The sequence below is a fragment of the Brachionichthys hirsutus genome, chromosome 12 (assembly GCF_040956055.1).
Source record: "Brachionichthys hirsutus isolate HB-005 chromosome 12, CSIRO-AGI_Bhir_v1, whole genome shotgun sequence".
Lineage (NCBI taxonomy): Eukaryota > Metazoa > Chordata > Actinopteri > Lophiiformes > Brachionichthyidae > Brachionichthys > Brachionichthys hirsutus.
Window position 1 is genome coordinate 5859730 of NC_090908.1, and position 16211 is coordinate 5875940.

The window sequence follows — 16211 nt, forward strand, 5'->3', positions numbered from 1 at the left end:
GCTTGTCATGTTTGATCTCCTACAGAAACCATATGAAAACAAAAAATATATCCCCCCCCCCCCCCGCCACTTTTTGCATTTTCATATTTTTTTTAAATAGCTCCAGGGAGCCATTAGGGGGCACTAAAGAGCCATGGGTTGCCAACCCCTGGTTTAGATTATCATAAAAGGCATACGTGTCAAGTGAAAGAGTCCTCTTCTTACCATCAGGGCCCATATTCCATTGACTCTCAGTGCAGGGCTGTCACTCCGAGTTAAACTGTATAGTAATTCAATCACCCCCGACTCCAGGATGGGCTGCACATAACGGAAACAAAAGCTCTCAGGATGTCATGCTGTGTGTGTGTGTGTGTGTGTATGTGAGTGTGTGTACCTCTTTGCTGAGTGAGAACTCCAGCGCAGGATTTGAGTGTCCAGGAGAGGTCAGAGGAGATGTGGATGCCCAGGAATTTAATGTTCTCTACACGCTCCACTGCTTCCCCTCGTATGCACAGAGGGGCGTGTACAGTCTTCCTGGACCTCCTGTAGTCCACTATGACATCATCAGGTTCTGGACCTCCTCTCTGTAGTGGGTCTCATCGTTGTTGGAGATGTGACCCACCACAGTGGTGTCGTCCGCAAACTTCACAACCATCTTTGTGGAGTGGATGAAGAGGGTGAAGAGAGCAGGGCTGAGAACACAACCCTGGGGGGTCCAAGTGTTCAGGATCAGAGGGGAGGATGTGGTGTCTCCTATCCTCACCACCTGGGGCCAGTTGCTGAGGAAGTCTCTGACCCAGGAGCAGAGCGGTGGAGACAGTCCCAGGCTGTGGAGCTTCAGGGCCAGCATGTCCGGTGGGACGGTGTTAAAAGCTGAACTGAAGTCCACAAACAGCATCCTAACGTAGGTGTTAGGCTGCTCCAGGTGAGTCAGGGCCGAGTGCAGTGTCAGCGAGACGGCGTCCTCCGTGGAGCGGTTCCCCCTGTAGGCGAACTGCAGGCTGCCCAACCCAGCAGGGACGGCGTCCTTGATGTGTTTAAGGAGGATCTTCTCGAAGCACTTCATCACCACCGGAGTCAGAGCAACATGGCGGTAATCGTTGAGGCATTTCTTGGGTACAGGCACAATGATAGAGGACTTAAGGCAGGCAGGGACGGTGGACAGCTGCAGGGACAGGTTGAAAATGTCCAGGAAAACCCCTGCCAGTTGGTCAGCACATGACTTCAGTGTCCGGCCTGACACGCCATCTGGTCCCGCAGCCTTGTTGATGTTTATCCTCCTCAGGGCTGAGGAGACCTGGTGCAGCTCCAGGACGAGTGGCTGATGCTGCACCTCAGGCGGCGGGAGATCTACAGTCCTTCTGTTGCTCGGAGAGTCGAAGCGTGAGAAGAATCTTGAAGCCCTGATGCCTTTCCACATGTCACGTGGGTTATTGTTCTCAAAGTGCTCCTCGATGTGCTGCTTGTATCTGTGCTTTGCCAGCTTAATGCCTCTTCTCAGTTCACTTCGTGCCCTGCTATAGGCCAGCCGGTCTCCTGCCCTGTAGGCTGCATCCCGAACTCTGAGCAGAAGACGCACTGTGCTGTCCACCCACGGTTTCTGGTTCGGAAAAACCGTGATCGTCTTTGTGGGAAGGACAGCATCAGTGCAGAAGTGGACATAAGACAGCACAGATGACGTGTACTCCTCAAAATCTGCATCCTCTTTGAATACATCCCAGTCCGTGTGCTCAAAACAGTCCTGCAGGACTGAGGAAGCCTCCTCAGTCCAGACCTGCACTTCTTTGAAGTGATATAGGTAAGGTTCTTGGAATTCAGTGCTGGTACTAAATAACACAATGTTTTAGTGCTTTACTCTTTATAAAGTTATTTTAGCTTTAAAAAGAAAGAAACTTTCAAATTAATCAACAATGATCAATGGTCAATACCATTCAAGTCCAGAACCAACCCTGTGCATTATATCTGGGAGATATTCAATCCATTCCATTATTTGGCTTCATCATCATTTAGACAGAATAAGGCAGCATTTTAATGATTTTTTTCTTCATGCAGATGATCAAGAAAGAGAAGCCTTACCTTACAGCTGCCAAACGCACTTTAATGCTGGATTCCGATAGGCCACTGACTATCCTGTCCATCATGTTCTCTGTCTCTGTGATCTTCAGAACAGGAGGATGATTAGATGGTGGTTAGAATGGAAACATGAGCCAGCAATTATGAATGCAAAAAAAAGAATGGCAACCTTTTTACGAATTTCCTCATCATTAGAGCCTAGCGAGGCGTAAACTCTGCTGTGATGTTTAAGTCATGGAATCGTATTTGGTCTTGTTTTTTTTTTATAGTTCAATGCAATTTTATTCTTATAGTGATTGTGACCGTCACTTACCTTCTTGGCAGACTAGCCTATTTATATTTTATTAGTTTTATTACCTGCTTACCGGGCTTTTAGAGGGCTGTGCACACCGCAGTGAACATACAACATGGACAAACAAAAGGTGACAAATACACAGTGTTCTAAAAAGAAAGTGCAATGGATTTATTTGTGTTCCTTGATTCTATCCCTTTCATCCAACCATCACCAAGAGTTGTTCCAATACACCAGGTTCTCAGTCTCTAGAGGAAAGTCTGGATCATCAAGTTCTCAGGAGATCTGAGGAAAAAGAGGGAGAGCATAGTGAGAGCCACAAACACTAAACCAGCAACCTCCAGCCCGGTGCCCCACCAGCACCCAACACCATGCCCCCCCCCAGCACCCGTCACCATATGGGTGACGATTGAGCGGGTCGTCCTATGATCGAGAGGTTGGCGGTTTGATTCCCAACAAATTACAAATAGGCTCTTTGTGTGGCAAAGGCTGGCTGAAAGAAATTACTGCAGAGTAGCTGTCACACTTAATTCTTTGCAGGGGCACAAGACTACACCTCAAACTACATTGGCTCATTTTCAAAATGACAATCGGCTAAGAAAATGGGTTTCAATAGCACCGAGTCCTTTGATGAGATACACCCAGCCAGTGAGCCTTGCACTGACAAGCAGCCATTTTCTCTGAGTTATTACTGCTGACAGCATCCTGGAGCTCCAGGAGACAAAAACTCAGCCATGTGCATGCGTACACTTACATTCATCTACCGTCAACAGGCACACACACATATGTACAGAATTTACAGCATAGATGTCCACACACACACACAAAAATAGGCAATCAGTGTAGGTTCAAGGTCATTGAATCATGACAAATCTGCACTAAACCTCTCACCTGGCGATGCTGCATAGACAACCCTTCAATGGGAGCACTGTTGGCATTCACCTCATTCTGGGAGGAACAAAATCAGAGGCAGAATTGTGCAAATGCGATTACATCCTTGGTAAATATGAAATCAGAGCTCAATATTGAAAACAATCAATGTGGAGCAATTAGCTGCTTTTGTCAGTTTACAGCAAGTGCTTGACTGCTGATTAAGCTGTATAAAATGAGAATCACAAAATAAACATTCATAAACAATGGCATGATTATTACACAAGTATGATATATGATTGAATTTAAATTTCCCTCTGCCAAGTCTTCACATTCTACAACAGCAGAACAGATGAAGTTTTTTGTCTACAAGAGTCTGATGCTTCTCTAAAATACAAAAATAAATGAATCGTTTTAGTTGAATTAAAATTTAGTGTAAGACAAGACGAGCTAACACATCTTTGGCCTCATCTTTGACCCTTTGTGACTGGAATGGAAAAAGAAATATGCTCATATTCGCAGGTACACAGTGTTACAGTATCGATATGAAAAATGAAAAGAGGAACCAAAATAAATGTAATAATACTTATTTGTATAAACAAAATTGTCTGGATCCCTCACTGTCACTGCTTAATCCGATGTTATGGAGATCTAAACACCATAGACACAATATTGCGGGCCAACATGCAAAACCAAAACAGTACACTGCAAGCTCAAAAATATTCAAAAGAAACGCTGTAAACTTTAACTCTTTCAAAGAAAGGAAACACACTGCAAGAAAACCAGATCCCAAATATTAGATCCCCCTAACCCGACTAAACAGTGTTGAGGGGAGTGACCGACACCCAAAAAACAGACAAACATAAAAATAAGGAGTTAGTCCATCCTTTACAGAGGATGCACTAACAAACATAAGCGAAACCAAAATCACAAGGACAGCAGGATGCCACTGTGCGTCCTGAACCACAGACATTTCTATAATGGGAAATCCTGGTTATCCTGAAACCCTTTCAGGGGACGTATGCCATGCAGAATACAGAACAAACCCATATTATAGATGTGAAATTCCTGCTGCCGTCGTGTGTAAGGATCGACGTACTGACGTGAGCGTATTGTGTCACTTCCTGTTTGCTTGTTTCACGGCTTGGTTGTGCTTCTTTGCCACTGATAAATCATTCACACTTTCTGTTCTTTGCCAACATAAATTTGATAGCTGCTCGTAATATTAATTGATAGCGGATTAGCTGCACACATTTTCACAATTTTACCACCGCTTTTCCAGGGTGGGTCGCGGAGCGAGCAGCCTAAGAGGAGCGGAGATCTCCGCACTCTGACGGAGCATCTCACTCTCTCCGGAGTCTCACACAGGCCTACGGAGGAAGGTCATTTTAGCCACTTTTACGCGCGACCTTCTTCTTTCGGTCACTACCCAAAGCTTGTGACTCCAGGTGAGGGTAGGAACGGAGATCGACTGGTAAATGGAGAGCTTTGCCTTTCGGCTCAGCTTACTCATCACCATGACAGTGAAGAGAGCGCAGACCCAGGGACGCACACACATCTTGTGCACATTTGTGCGAGCGCGATTTCTTCCAGACGTGTTTCAGGAGGTGATTACAGACCTACACAAACTACGAAGGATTGACTGGATGGTTTATTTAGCTGTTTGTGTTGATAAGGATCCAAAATCACCATAATAGTGTGGAAACATGGGAAAAGTGAGTGTTTCATAATATGTCCCCTTTAAGACACTGTCTGAAAATGGAAACTTGGGGCGGGGGCAAAAAACCAATATATTCTTTAATTACTCAAGTAATTGTTTTTTAATATAAAAATAATCAATATATGACAACCCCTCATGGGATAGATGCTTTAACAGTAAATGTCAAATTAGTTTGTAATATGAAACTTTAAAAAAATTAAATTAGCCACATTTTCTGAGAAACAAACAGTAGTAGCTGAAGTAGCAGTGCTTCAGTAATAAATGATACCATAGATTATACATCCAGTTTGCAATAGTTTTCACTATGCCCACAACATACATTGTACTGTATTTCTGCTGATAACCAGCACACATCATATCCAGCTGCTGCAGGAGTGAAGAGATGCAGTAACAATTGCATTGTTATGTAATTATGTAAAATTCTCAGAGGGCAGTCGGCCGGCCGATCGATCAGTTCCGATTTTCTTAATTTTGGGTGATTTCTACGATCTTATCTACCTCCACAAAGGTCTGAAAGTCAGCCCAATGTCTCCTTCTGTTCTGCCATTCAAATCACTGACAGGCTCGTGCAAGTAGGCAGGCATATCTCCCCACCCCCTTTTATTACCCGTTGACTTATGAACATCTTAAATATGCTGATTTTTTTTGTAGACTGTTTGACTTTTAGGAGCTTTTGTCCTGTAAGCTGTTGCCAGTTTTTTTTATTGACAATTTTACATTGAAATAGCCACGAAACTTCTGCATTTGGGCAGTTTTTCTTTTTGCACTACAAGAAAGAAAACCTAAAACTCAGGACACCTTATTGGTGGTTTAGGTTGTTTTGTTATTTTGCCCTGTAGAAAGTTATTTTATTAACGACCTCAAACCTTGTCATTTCCTTTTATCTGCTGTGTACTCAAATATAATTTGAACAATATTTGTTTGGAGTGATTCAGCTTCATGATGGCTCATGATAAAGATAACAGCATGGGTGTACATTAGAATTCCCACAACAGCCAACATGGTTTTGTTGTGGGATAAGAATAACAGTTTAATTATCTCATTTGTTAAATACTTCTTGTTAAATAGATAACCTATCTAATGCCTCACTGATTCTCTTTTGACTTTCACTTCTGCATGAAGATCATTGGTAATCAGCAGCCATGCACTTGCTAGAGATTCAGTGTCTTGCTCAAGGACACTTAAGAGAGGGAATGATGTGTTGTGAGGGCTTAAATCAAGGTCATCCTGTTTAAATACCATCTCCACCATTAGGCCACACGGTAGTGCTCACTGACTATGTTTACATAAACATAATCTTCTTAAAATAGACCTGGAATACATTAACGAAATCCCTGTCAGTAGCAACACCGCTGTTAAATTCTGCATAAAAATACGTTCTTTACAAACCCCATCCATTCATTAACAATCGTTAGGTGTAATCAGCTGGAAGAGACATAAATGATGCTCATGAAAATATCTGTCTTGAAGCAGAGACTTGCAAAAGGCCTCGATGTTTGTAGATTACTCGTGACTTTTGAGAAAGAGTAAGAAGGCAAAAGAAAAAGAAAAACTGTTCAGTGGTCCTTGTGTCACCTAACATCTCAGGTGCTTCTTGCTGGACATGTCATTCCAAATGCGGTGCATCTCCTCCGGGGAGATCTGGTGCACAGTGATAACCCGTCTATACCGGCACAGACTGTAGGCCATTTTCCAGTGATTAAAACCACTGTTCTGATATGGGTGTATACCCAGTTTACGCAGACACAGTCCCACATACACATCCTCCAAGTGTAACAGGCCTGTGTGTAATGAAGTCTTGAAAATCAGCTCAGCTACGTCAGCTGAGAACACGTAGCCGGTGCCCGAGCAGAAAGGAGGGTATTTACTCTCAGGATACAAGTCTCTGGACATGTACCACTTACTGCGCATATCTCTTATGGGCCCGCCATTTATGACATAGCCAGTAAAATATCTCCTCCTGGGCTTGGTGGTGGGCTTCAGGAGTTTATAGATCAGATTGTCCATGTTGACAAAGATGTCGCTGTCAGTCTTCATGATATACTGCGCTTTGGGGCAGAAGGTAGCCACCCACCGCATGCCCATCATGGTCTTGAGGGTCAGGTTGTGATAGGAATCGATAAAATTCTCCACCACAATGTCATGGAAGATCTGGCTCTCCTGCTCCACCATCTGGTTCAGAATGCCGTCTGTGTTCCTGCCAAGCAGAAAGATGGTGAGAATCCGGAAGTCAGCAAAGGTGCTCTCATCTCCCCAGGTTTCCCGGATGGCCTGTCGTGCGTCAAACTCCTTGTGTGTGGTGCTAATGAGGATGACCAGGAAGGGACTGTCACTTTCACACTTCTTTGGCTCATTGATGACAAAGTCAAAGGCATGTGGGTTAAGAGGGCGGGTGCGAATGTTGGTGAAGGTGATGTTTTTGTGAGGCTTAGCAATCTTACGTATTGGAATGGACATATGGCCTACATAAGTGGAAGTTGGGCGAGATATGCTCAAGTACCACAGAGCACTTGCCCAGCACACCACTGTTAACAGGTACAAACATGACACTTTTGAAGGCATCATGCTAGAATAGGTGTACTCTGGTGAGCTGGATCTTGTAAGGCTTTCTTTCCATTAGCGATGTTTCCTCCATTGAGACAGATTGAAGCTGCTCCAGCATGCACTTTGACATTAATTGGCAGTAATGGATTGCTTTAGAGAAGCAAAGCTGCTTGCGTTCTAATGCAGTGCACTTTAAAATCGTATAGATGTCCAATTTCTTTCAGGAACCTTTTTCACTTCTCCATTTACATCTGAAAGAAGAGAGCAAGAGAAATGCTAAATTAATATAAACTACATATACTGTGTCAGACACGTCCTAAAAATGGATTTCTAAATAAATCATGAGGGAAATTGTTACAGTTGTTCAAATCTGAAAAAAATGCAGTAGCTATTCAAAGATTAATAAAACACCACTTTATTATAGTAGCAATATAAACAAACGAGTAAATGTTATGTTATATTTAAATGATGAAATAGCTATTACTGTAGACATACTGCAGAGTCGGGTCAAAATAAGCATCTAGGTAACAGATAAAACCATAATAATCATGCAATAATCAGGATTTTGGCTCAAGGCCAAGAAGGACACATCAGCCCACAAAGTTAAATGATGATGATGATGAATATATTTATTAGATGGAATGTTAGAGCAGTACAAGTTGAGTCAAACAATAGAGTGTATTACAGTATTACTGTTCTACCAAGGTGTTTGTTATCGGTAAGCCAAATACGGATTTTGGTGACCTCAGAGCTGTGAGCTTCTTCATCCTGCAATTTGTCCTCTCCCGAAATCAGGAGTGATTAGTCATAAGCGAACAGGAACAATTTGCAGTTACAGGCAGCATTCATGTCGTTAATGTATAGGAGGAACAGTAACGGCCCTAGAATGCTTCCACAAGGCGAAGACATGGCTCCGTTTATGTCCACCATTTCAAACTCAACCACAAACTCTTCTATCACGTGACCAAGACTTGTCAAGAGGCACAGACACGTGGAGACGTCTGTGCGTCATTCCGCACAGATATCACTTTTCAAAATAAAACATCTTCATAATAATCAATCACATCTTTTTTAAACTGAGCTTCCCCTGCAGAGCAACTCGGAGTGCGCGCTGTACTTCCTCTACTGAAGAGGTGGTGGTGCCAGCGTTACTACGTACAGTTGATCCTGCGTTTGCTCTGGTGAGCTTTCACACTGCTAACGGAACGGAGCAGGGTACTCTTGCAAGGATACCGAGACCCACGTTTTCAGGCAGACTTTTTTGATCCTCTCCAGAGTCCGGATGCGCTTTTACACCAGCCCAAATGGAGCGGATTATCAGAGAAATGGAACTCTAGTCCGTTTAAAGGGGAGCAAACAGTGGCAGTGTGAAAGCACCATAAAAGTCTAAATCCTGCCTAGCACTGTGTTGCTGAAAGCTGCATTTGTGAGCTCTCAGCTGAGGCTTCATCGACCTTGGGACAGAAAAGACCCTGACCATGTGCACATTTTCAAAGCCATTACTGGACCATATGCATTTCTAATTATTTATCCTGTTGTTTTTACTTGCACAGTGTTCCTCTTTACTCCTTTACTCTTCCTACCCGACATGTTAGGTGAATAATTGCATTTACATATTTTATGTGCAAGGCTTAACTAAAAGCTATTCTGCTTTTACAGCAAGCTAAATACTGGAAGAAAATCTAGACTGAAGATATAGTCAATAGAAGGAAAAAGACACCTTCCACTGAGAGTGCTGGCGTCCCTACAATATTATCTCAACTTGAAGAACATGAACACCACTTAATAGATGTTGCTTGGGTGGATCAAAGACAGCTTTCTACTGAATATGTAAGTTTACTGAAACTGACTTCCTAATGAACAGCAAAATCTCGATTCCCGGCTCTGGCACATGTATACACAGACATACTGCAGAGTTGCCCAAGGACTGTTGTGTCTTTGGGCAAGACACTTCATCCACATTGCCTGTGTGAATGTAGTGAGCGAGCGAGCTATAAGTCCAATGCATTATTATTATTATAAGATTAATATCCTCACTACACTTTAATCTAAGACAACTGCATTTCATATTCATATAGTAGACAATATATTTTGTCACCAATTTAGGATGAGAGAGAAAATACAGAAAACCTAATCTACCAAATAGCCTTGGTGGTGTCTTTATCTAGCATTTCCAAAACCAAAAACCCGAGCAGAAATGTGAGGAATGGATAGTGATGTATGGGTCGACATATGATCGGTGGGTTGACCTGCAGATAGAGTGGTATCAGCACATTTTATAAAAAGACTTCAGGCAGGTAGGTAAATAAGCGACAAAGAAGCATCGTGACTACGTTTGTTGATTCATCTAAAACAAAAGCATTTCAGGCAGTAGTGCACCTTTCACCCTCACATCTCTGTCTCTTCACATCATCAAATGACACATCATTTGTTTTAGTGGCGGTTCAGAGTTCATGTCTTTGTTTAGTTATTTTGCAGCTATTTCACAATGAATGACAGCAATAGGCACAGTTTGTCCATTTATTTAGATGAGAGCTTCCCACTAATGTGAGTGGGGGAGTAAGAGAAAACTAAAAAATAACATTGCTGCTCTTGCTGGCAGGATCAGCATCTCAGATGTGTGGCTATGGATCTCACTGCTCCTAGTCTGACGCTACTTAGTTGCCTTTATTGATTGAGTTGGTACGGTATGATTACAAGTTCAAGCAAAGAGACAGCTATATAAGTACCGCTTTACCATGATGGCAAGTTGATAGTGAGCTATACAGCCTGATAAACAAACCATCACCATCACAAAGCAAGCAAAGTAGGTAATGGCATCATGAACCTTGAAAATATTCCACATGCTATATTTCAGTGATAACATAATTTGGAGCAAGAGCCAAAACAGAAGGCTCTGCTGTAAATGAGGTTTAAAAATAATAATAGAAAAAAAAGCTATACTGTTGCACCCAATGTGACCTGTGTCCTAATTGAGATTCACAGTCAGCTAAACTCTCTCTTTTTTTTTTTTATTTAATTTTTAATAAGGACCCAGGATTTCAGGAAAAAGGCTAACAGAGATGTAACACCATGGCCCGCGAGGGCCAGAGGGCCGATGAGCTGACCCGCCGACGCACGCCGCTTTTGTTACGATTGATTTTTTTGACTGCCATGCGTGTCAGAATGTATGTGGCAAATTTGGGATGTTTCCACGGTAATATGTCATTTTCGTATCATGGGAGAGTTTCTTGTTGTCCGTAATAGAATAACATGGGGAACGTCGGCCATTGCCACGGCAACACTGTAAAAACAACATGGTTACGATTGGCTTTATTGATCGGGACCACATGAGGGAATTATCTGCAAAATTTCATTAATTTCTGGCAAACTATTTTGTTTTACTCCTATTAAATATTTGTTCTTGTTCTGTAGGGGGCGCTGTAAGGCCAATTGTCAAAGTTTCACTTTTAAAGCATCCAGGTAGCAAGGGTCAATAGGTGTTTAAAATGTGATTTTGATTGGAGTGTGTATGTGTAAACAGGAGCAATTTTTGGTGTACAAAAAATTGTAAAAATTCGACCTCAAGTTTGGAGCTCCGCCGCACGGAAATCGTAAAATGTGCAAAAATTATTTGGATACCTTTTGATGCTAGCAAGTCTCTAGTCTAGATGGTGTACATGGAATTTCAGCTCATTTGGTGAAACGCCCTCGGAGGAGATATTTCAAATACACTATCAGCGTTAACGCTGACTCAGCAGTTTTTAAGTTTCAATCCAATATGGCCACCTTCCTGTTTGTCTGGGGGCGTGGCCAAAATAATATAATCCTTTGCCCTGACATGGCGCATGTCTGTACCGGATTTAGTGGCTGTCCGACAAAGTTGGCTTCCAACCCCTCCCCATAGGCGCAATGCATTTTGATTTTTGTAGGTGGCGCTGTCGAGCCACTTTTTCATGCCCAATTGTGAAACACATAAAAAAAATGTGTGAAACTGTTTTTCGCTGGATCTGAATTTGGTTCAAAATTCGGTGAGTTTTTGAGTGTGGGAAAGGGGTCAAATTGTTGTTTAAACAGCAGAACAAAGAGAGAAATAAAGATATTATATTATTTATTATTAATATTTTTCTCAAAAATAGCTTTTTTTCTGAGTACGCGATTACTACATAAAATATATATATCGCCCCTCCACCGGACAGGTTCGACACCCCTGCCCTACAGGATTACGGTCAAATGCCTTCTCCAAGTCCACAAAACACTGCACTGGTTGGGCAAACTCCCATGCACCTTCAAGGATCCTGCTGAGGTGTAGAGCTGGTCCACAGTTCCACGGCCAGGACGGAAACCACATTGCTCCTCCTAAATCAGAGGTTCGACAATCCGGCGGACCCTCCTCTCTAGTACCCCTGAATAGACATTACCGGGGAGGCTGAGGAGTGTGATAATCCTATAGTTGGAACACACCCCCCGGCCCCCCTTCTTATAAAGAGTGACCACCACCACGGTCTGCAAATCCAGAGGCACTGCCCCAGATGCCCACGTGATGTTGCAGAGCCGTGTCAATCATGACAGCGCTACAACATCCAGAGCCTTAAGGAACTCTGGGCGGATCTCATCCCCCCTTGCAACTGAGGAGCTTTTTGACTACCTTGGCAACCTCAGCCCCAGAGATAGAAGAGCCCACTCCTGAGTCCCCATGCCCTGCTTCCTCACTGGAAGGCATGTTGTGTCAGGATCCTAGTGTTTTTGTATACAGTAGTCCCTCGATATAATGCGGTTCATCTTCCGCGACCTCGCTGCTTCGCGGAGTTTTTTAATGCAATTTTGCATATTTTTTTTTGCACTTGAATGTGCATTGAACGAGTTCTGTGTCCTGATTGGCTAAGGGACTGTACTGTGCCACTGTCAATCAATCTCCTTGCATCTCCTGTAAAGTACAGAATGTGCTCAACTAGCCAAATTGACATCAGCATATTCCTACATCCGGAGTACTGTATACTGCACTGTACATTGTACAGTATTTGCAAGATCCACAATGCCGACGAAACGTTTTGTGCCGACAAAGGCACCTGTGGTCGCATCCAAAAGGCAGAGGAAGACGCTAACCATCGCACAAAAAGTTGTATTATACTGAAACAATCTATGAAGATTAATGCCTGACTGTTAAAAGTGTATAAAGTGTGTGGTGAGGGGTTTTACAGCCTTAAAACATTTATGTACATGTATAATAATTGTAAAAAAAATAAAAATTACTACATTGCGGATTTCACTTATTGCGGGTTGTTTTTGGAACGTAACCCCCGCGGAAAATGAGGAACTACTGTATATGCATGAGTGTTGCTCTGTTTGCTTTTGACCTGAGAAGAATTGTAATCAGCTTGATAAGTAGAACACATTCTACGGTTTATAATGTATGGCTGCTAAGACTCACTCACATGGATTCAACATGTGTGGGTTAACATCATCCAAGCTGAGAATATTTGCACTCAAAGGATTGACAGTAAACATATGGTAAAGTTTCCTTTTTGCTTCCCAGCTGATTAATATATGAAGTATTCATTGTATATGTTAACAACAACTAGTTTTGTTCATATTTATAGAACGAACGAGGTGACATTTTGGGAGTGATTTGGCATAGTCACTGTGACTTTACAGGCCATACAAATTAAATGCTTAAAGTGATCCCTGACTGTTTTGACAAATCGGTCTAAAATACAAGATTATACCTCTACTGCGTAAATACATAGACAAAAATATATAATTATTTCTTATAAGATATGAACTCCATTTTGTTTGGGGGTCGCCAATGTTGTTTACGTCGCAAGGCATTCTGGGTGTGACGTGAAATGGTTGCAGCATCCAGCTCACTGCTATTGTGGAGTATGGCAGTGATTTTTTAGCAGCGATCAGCTCCTGTGTTCAGCCTTTTCAGTCTGAACCACAGCATCAGCAAAGACATGAGGAAAGTGAGGAAGAAGCCAGAGATGAAAATCGACAGGAGGACTCTAAATTTGGTCATTGTGTTCGGTGTCTCTGTGGAAGCTGCGCAGCCATATATATAAAAATGTATATCCAATTATTTCCCATAAGATATAAAATCCATTTTTTGGGGGGTTTGTCAATGTTGTTTACGTCACAACGCATTCTGCGTGTGACGTCAAACGGTTGCAGCACATTATAGAGAGAGAGAGCGCGTCTGAAAAATAACATTTCAATATTATGCAATATATAATTTTATTGACTTCTAATGGAATTCTTCTCTAATTATCTATTGTGAAGTTGCCAGGAAATGGCTGCCTCGTATGTGTGTGTGAGAGAGAGAGAGAGCGCGAGCGCTAAATTCAATCAAAGTCTTTGCCATGTGTACTGCCTTCAGCCCATTCTTAAAAAAGTCAAGAGATGCCACACATTTCTTAGCAATGAGTGTGTCGAGTTGTGTTTTTAGAGAACAGAACAATCGGGCAGAAATATAGCATGAGAAGAGGCTATGCACACGTCAGTCTATTATTAGAAAACTACGTCCAAACAGCTTTGGGCAAGTAACAATCATGCTATTGTCTTAAAATGATGCAATAACTATTATAGACCTAAATGGAAACATTATGTAACATATAAATGTATTTGTTTCCCGTCAGTATCACAGACCTAAATCAATGCTCATTGATTTAGAACAAATACAAAACATGTTGACAACCTCTAAATAACCCTAGAAGCGACACTAAGAAAAGATGCATTCCATTTTAACCAAGGATTAAGGCTTTAGACTCCCTACACCTAGACTAATTACACCTTGCAGAAATGTGATTACTGACAGCAGCCAAGAAGGCCAAACATACAGACATGCAGTTACAGTATGAACAAAAAGCTCAGCAGCAGTAAAAACAATCACAAGGATGCTTCAGAACGTAAGGTTATCATATCAGCAGATGGTCTTGTCATAGAAACCATCATGTGGTTGAATGAGATAGGTCATTATCTGGATTACATGCTAATGCTAACATACCCCAGTAAAGCCAGTAGGAAGAAGCACAGCTCCTTCAGAGGGCTCGATTACTCATGTTGAACCTGTATACTTATTATTTTCCGGACATATTCTGCTTGTTGAGTGGTGAAATGACTTTCTAAGTTGTGCGTCTAAAAGGACATGTAAAAATGGCACACCTTGTTGAAAATACTCTTCTCTTGCCTGAATGGTTTTTAAAGGTCCCATATTATGAAAAACTCACTTTTCACATGTTTCTACACTATTATGGTGGGTTTGGGTCATTATCAACCCAAAACCAGCTAAATAAACCATCCAGTCAATCCTTCTTCGTATGTGTAGTTCTGTAATCACCGACTGAAACGCGTCTGGCAAAAATCTACGCTCATGTGACGTCACATTGTTAGAACATGCGCAAGATGTGTGTGCACATGCATGCACGTTCATTCAGCCGCGCACGTGCACGCAGCTCAACTTGGGTTTTGGTCTCGCGTTCAGAGGCTTTTCTGACAGAGCTGTTTGAGACAGAAATGACGGATGCTGTCCTGCAGCTTCTGTCTGCCATTTAGAGCAAAGACTATCACAGATATTTCATATAAGTATTTGGGAACTGCGTTAACTTGTGGAAAAAGAGTATAATATGGGATGCTTAATGTTTGCACCTTCCACCAAAAATACCACATTACCGGCATACAGTAAGAAAAAAATATTGAGTCAATTAAATTCAGAATTAAAAAAGCTGGGCAAAGTCATATAATTTCCAAATGACAAGAGCCACAATTATAAAGTTTAGAATAAACCTAACTGAAACTCTGACTTAATGCCATCCAGAATGATTATATATATATTTTTTTTATTGTTCAGGCAGTTAGGGTTAGGGTTAGTCAGAAAACTGACATTACAATTAGCTGTCTAATAGAAAAGACTTCAGTGACAGGTATTATTGTTTCTGGATTTTCTGCAGATTATAAGAATAAAACATTTTATAAATGCAATAATCAATAAAACAAATTTCCCATGACTGAATCATGTGCACTGTCAAACCAGGCTTTTCCAGTAAATATAGTAAATAGCTAAAATATATGGTATATATATATATTTTTTTTTTAAATTCATTCATGACTACAGCGCTTTTTCTAACACGCCTCCTACCAGTAGTCTAAATAAAATTAATGACTTCATCTGTTTAAAGTTTGACATGATACTATATATGCGCTTTGACCGCCCCTGTTAAACAGAACTGAGATCAGCGTGTGGTTAAAAACGGGGTTTGAGCCAGGGCATCTGCATCACTGAAGACAGAGGATGCGACTGCAGCGGACTGAGATGAGACCCAGACAATACACGGGATATCCGAAAACGCAGGGATAGGAGGAAAGCCGCGTTCCGATATGACGATACAGAAAATGTACGTGAACGTCACAGTTACAGACACAGTAACATCCATACAGATGGTTATTTTGCCTACCTCTCTCCATCCCACTTCGATTTATGGTTCTGATGAAACGCTCCCGCTCTGCTCCAGCCCGAAAGCACTGATATTTCCACGAGGAGGGCAAACTGATGGTATTGCAACTGCGCTGACACAACGCCCGGAGCTGCAGACAACCAATCAGATATAATCCCGAAGATTTCCAACCAATCAGCTCAAAGCGAGAAAATGAAGCCTGGGTATCAAGGTAGATTGACCCTGTGAGAAAATGTCCAGGTAACGACAAACTGCTTTCATTACCCAACACAGAGCTCATGCTTTGCAAAGGTCTGCAGTGAGA

General features: G+C 42.0%; 1 protein-coding gene across 1 annotated transcript; it reads right to left on the reverse strand.

The window, feature by feature from the left end:
- Nucleotides 1-6509: 6509 nt before the first annotated feature.
- On the reverse strand, nucleotides 6510-7499 carry b3galt1b (UDP-Gal:betaGlcNAc beta 1,3-galactosyltransferase, polypeptide 1b). The gene has a single exon (XM_068746755.1). It carries the CDS (start codon nucleotides 7497-7499, stop codon nucleotides 6510-6512), a length of 990 nt encoding a protein of 329 aa, XP_068602856.1.
- Nucleotides 7500-16211: the final 8712 nt, after the last annotated feature.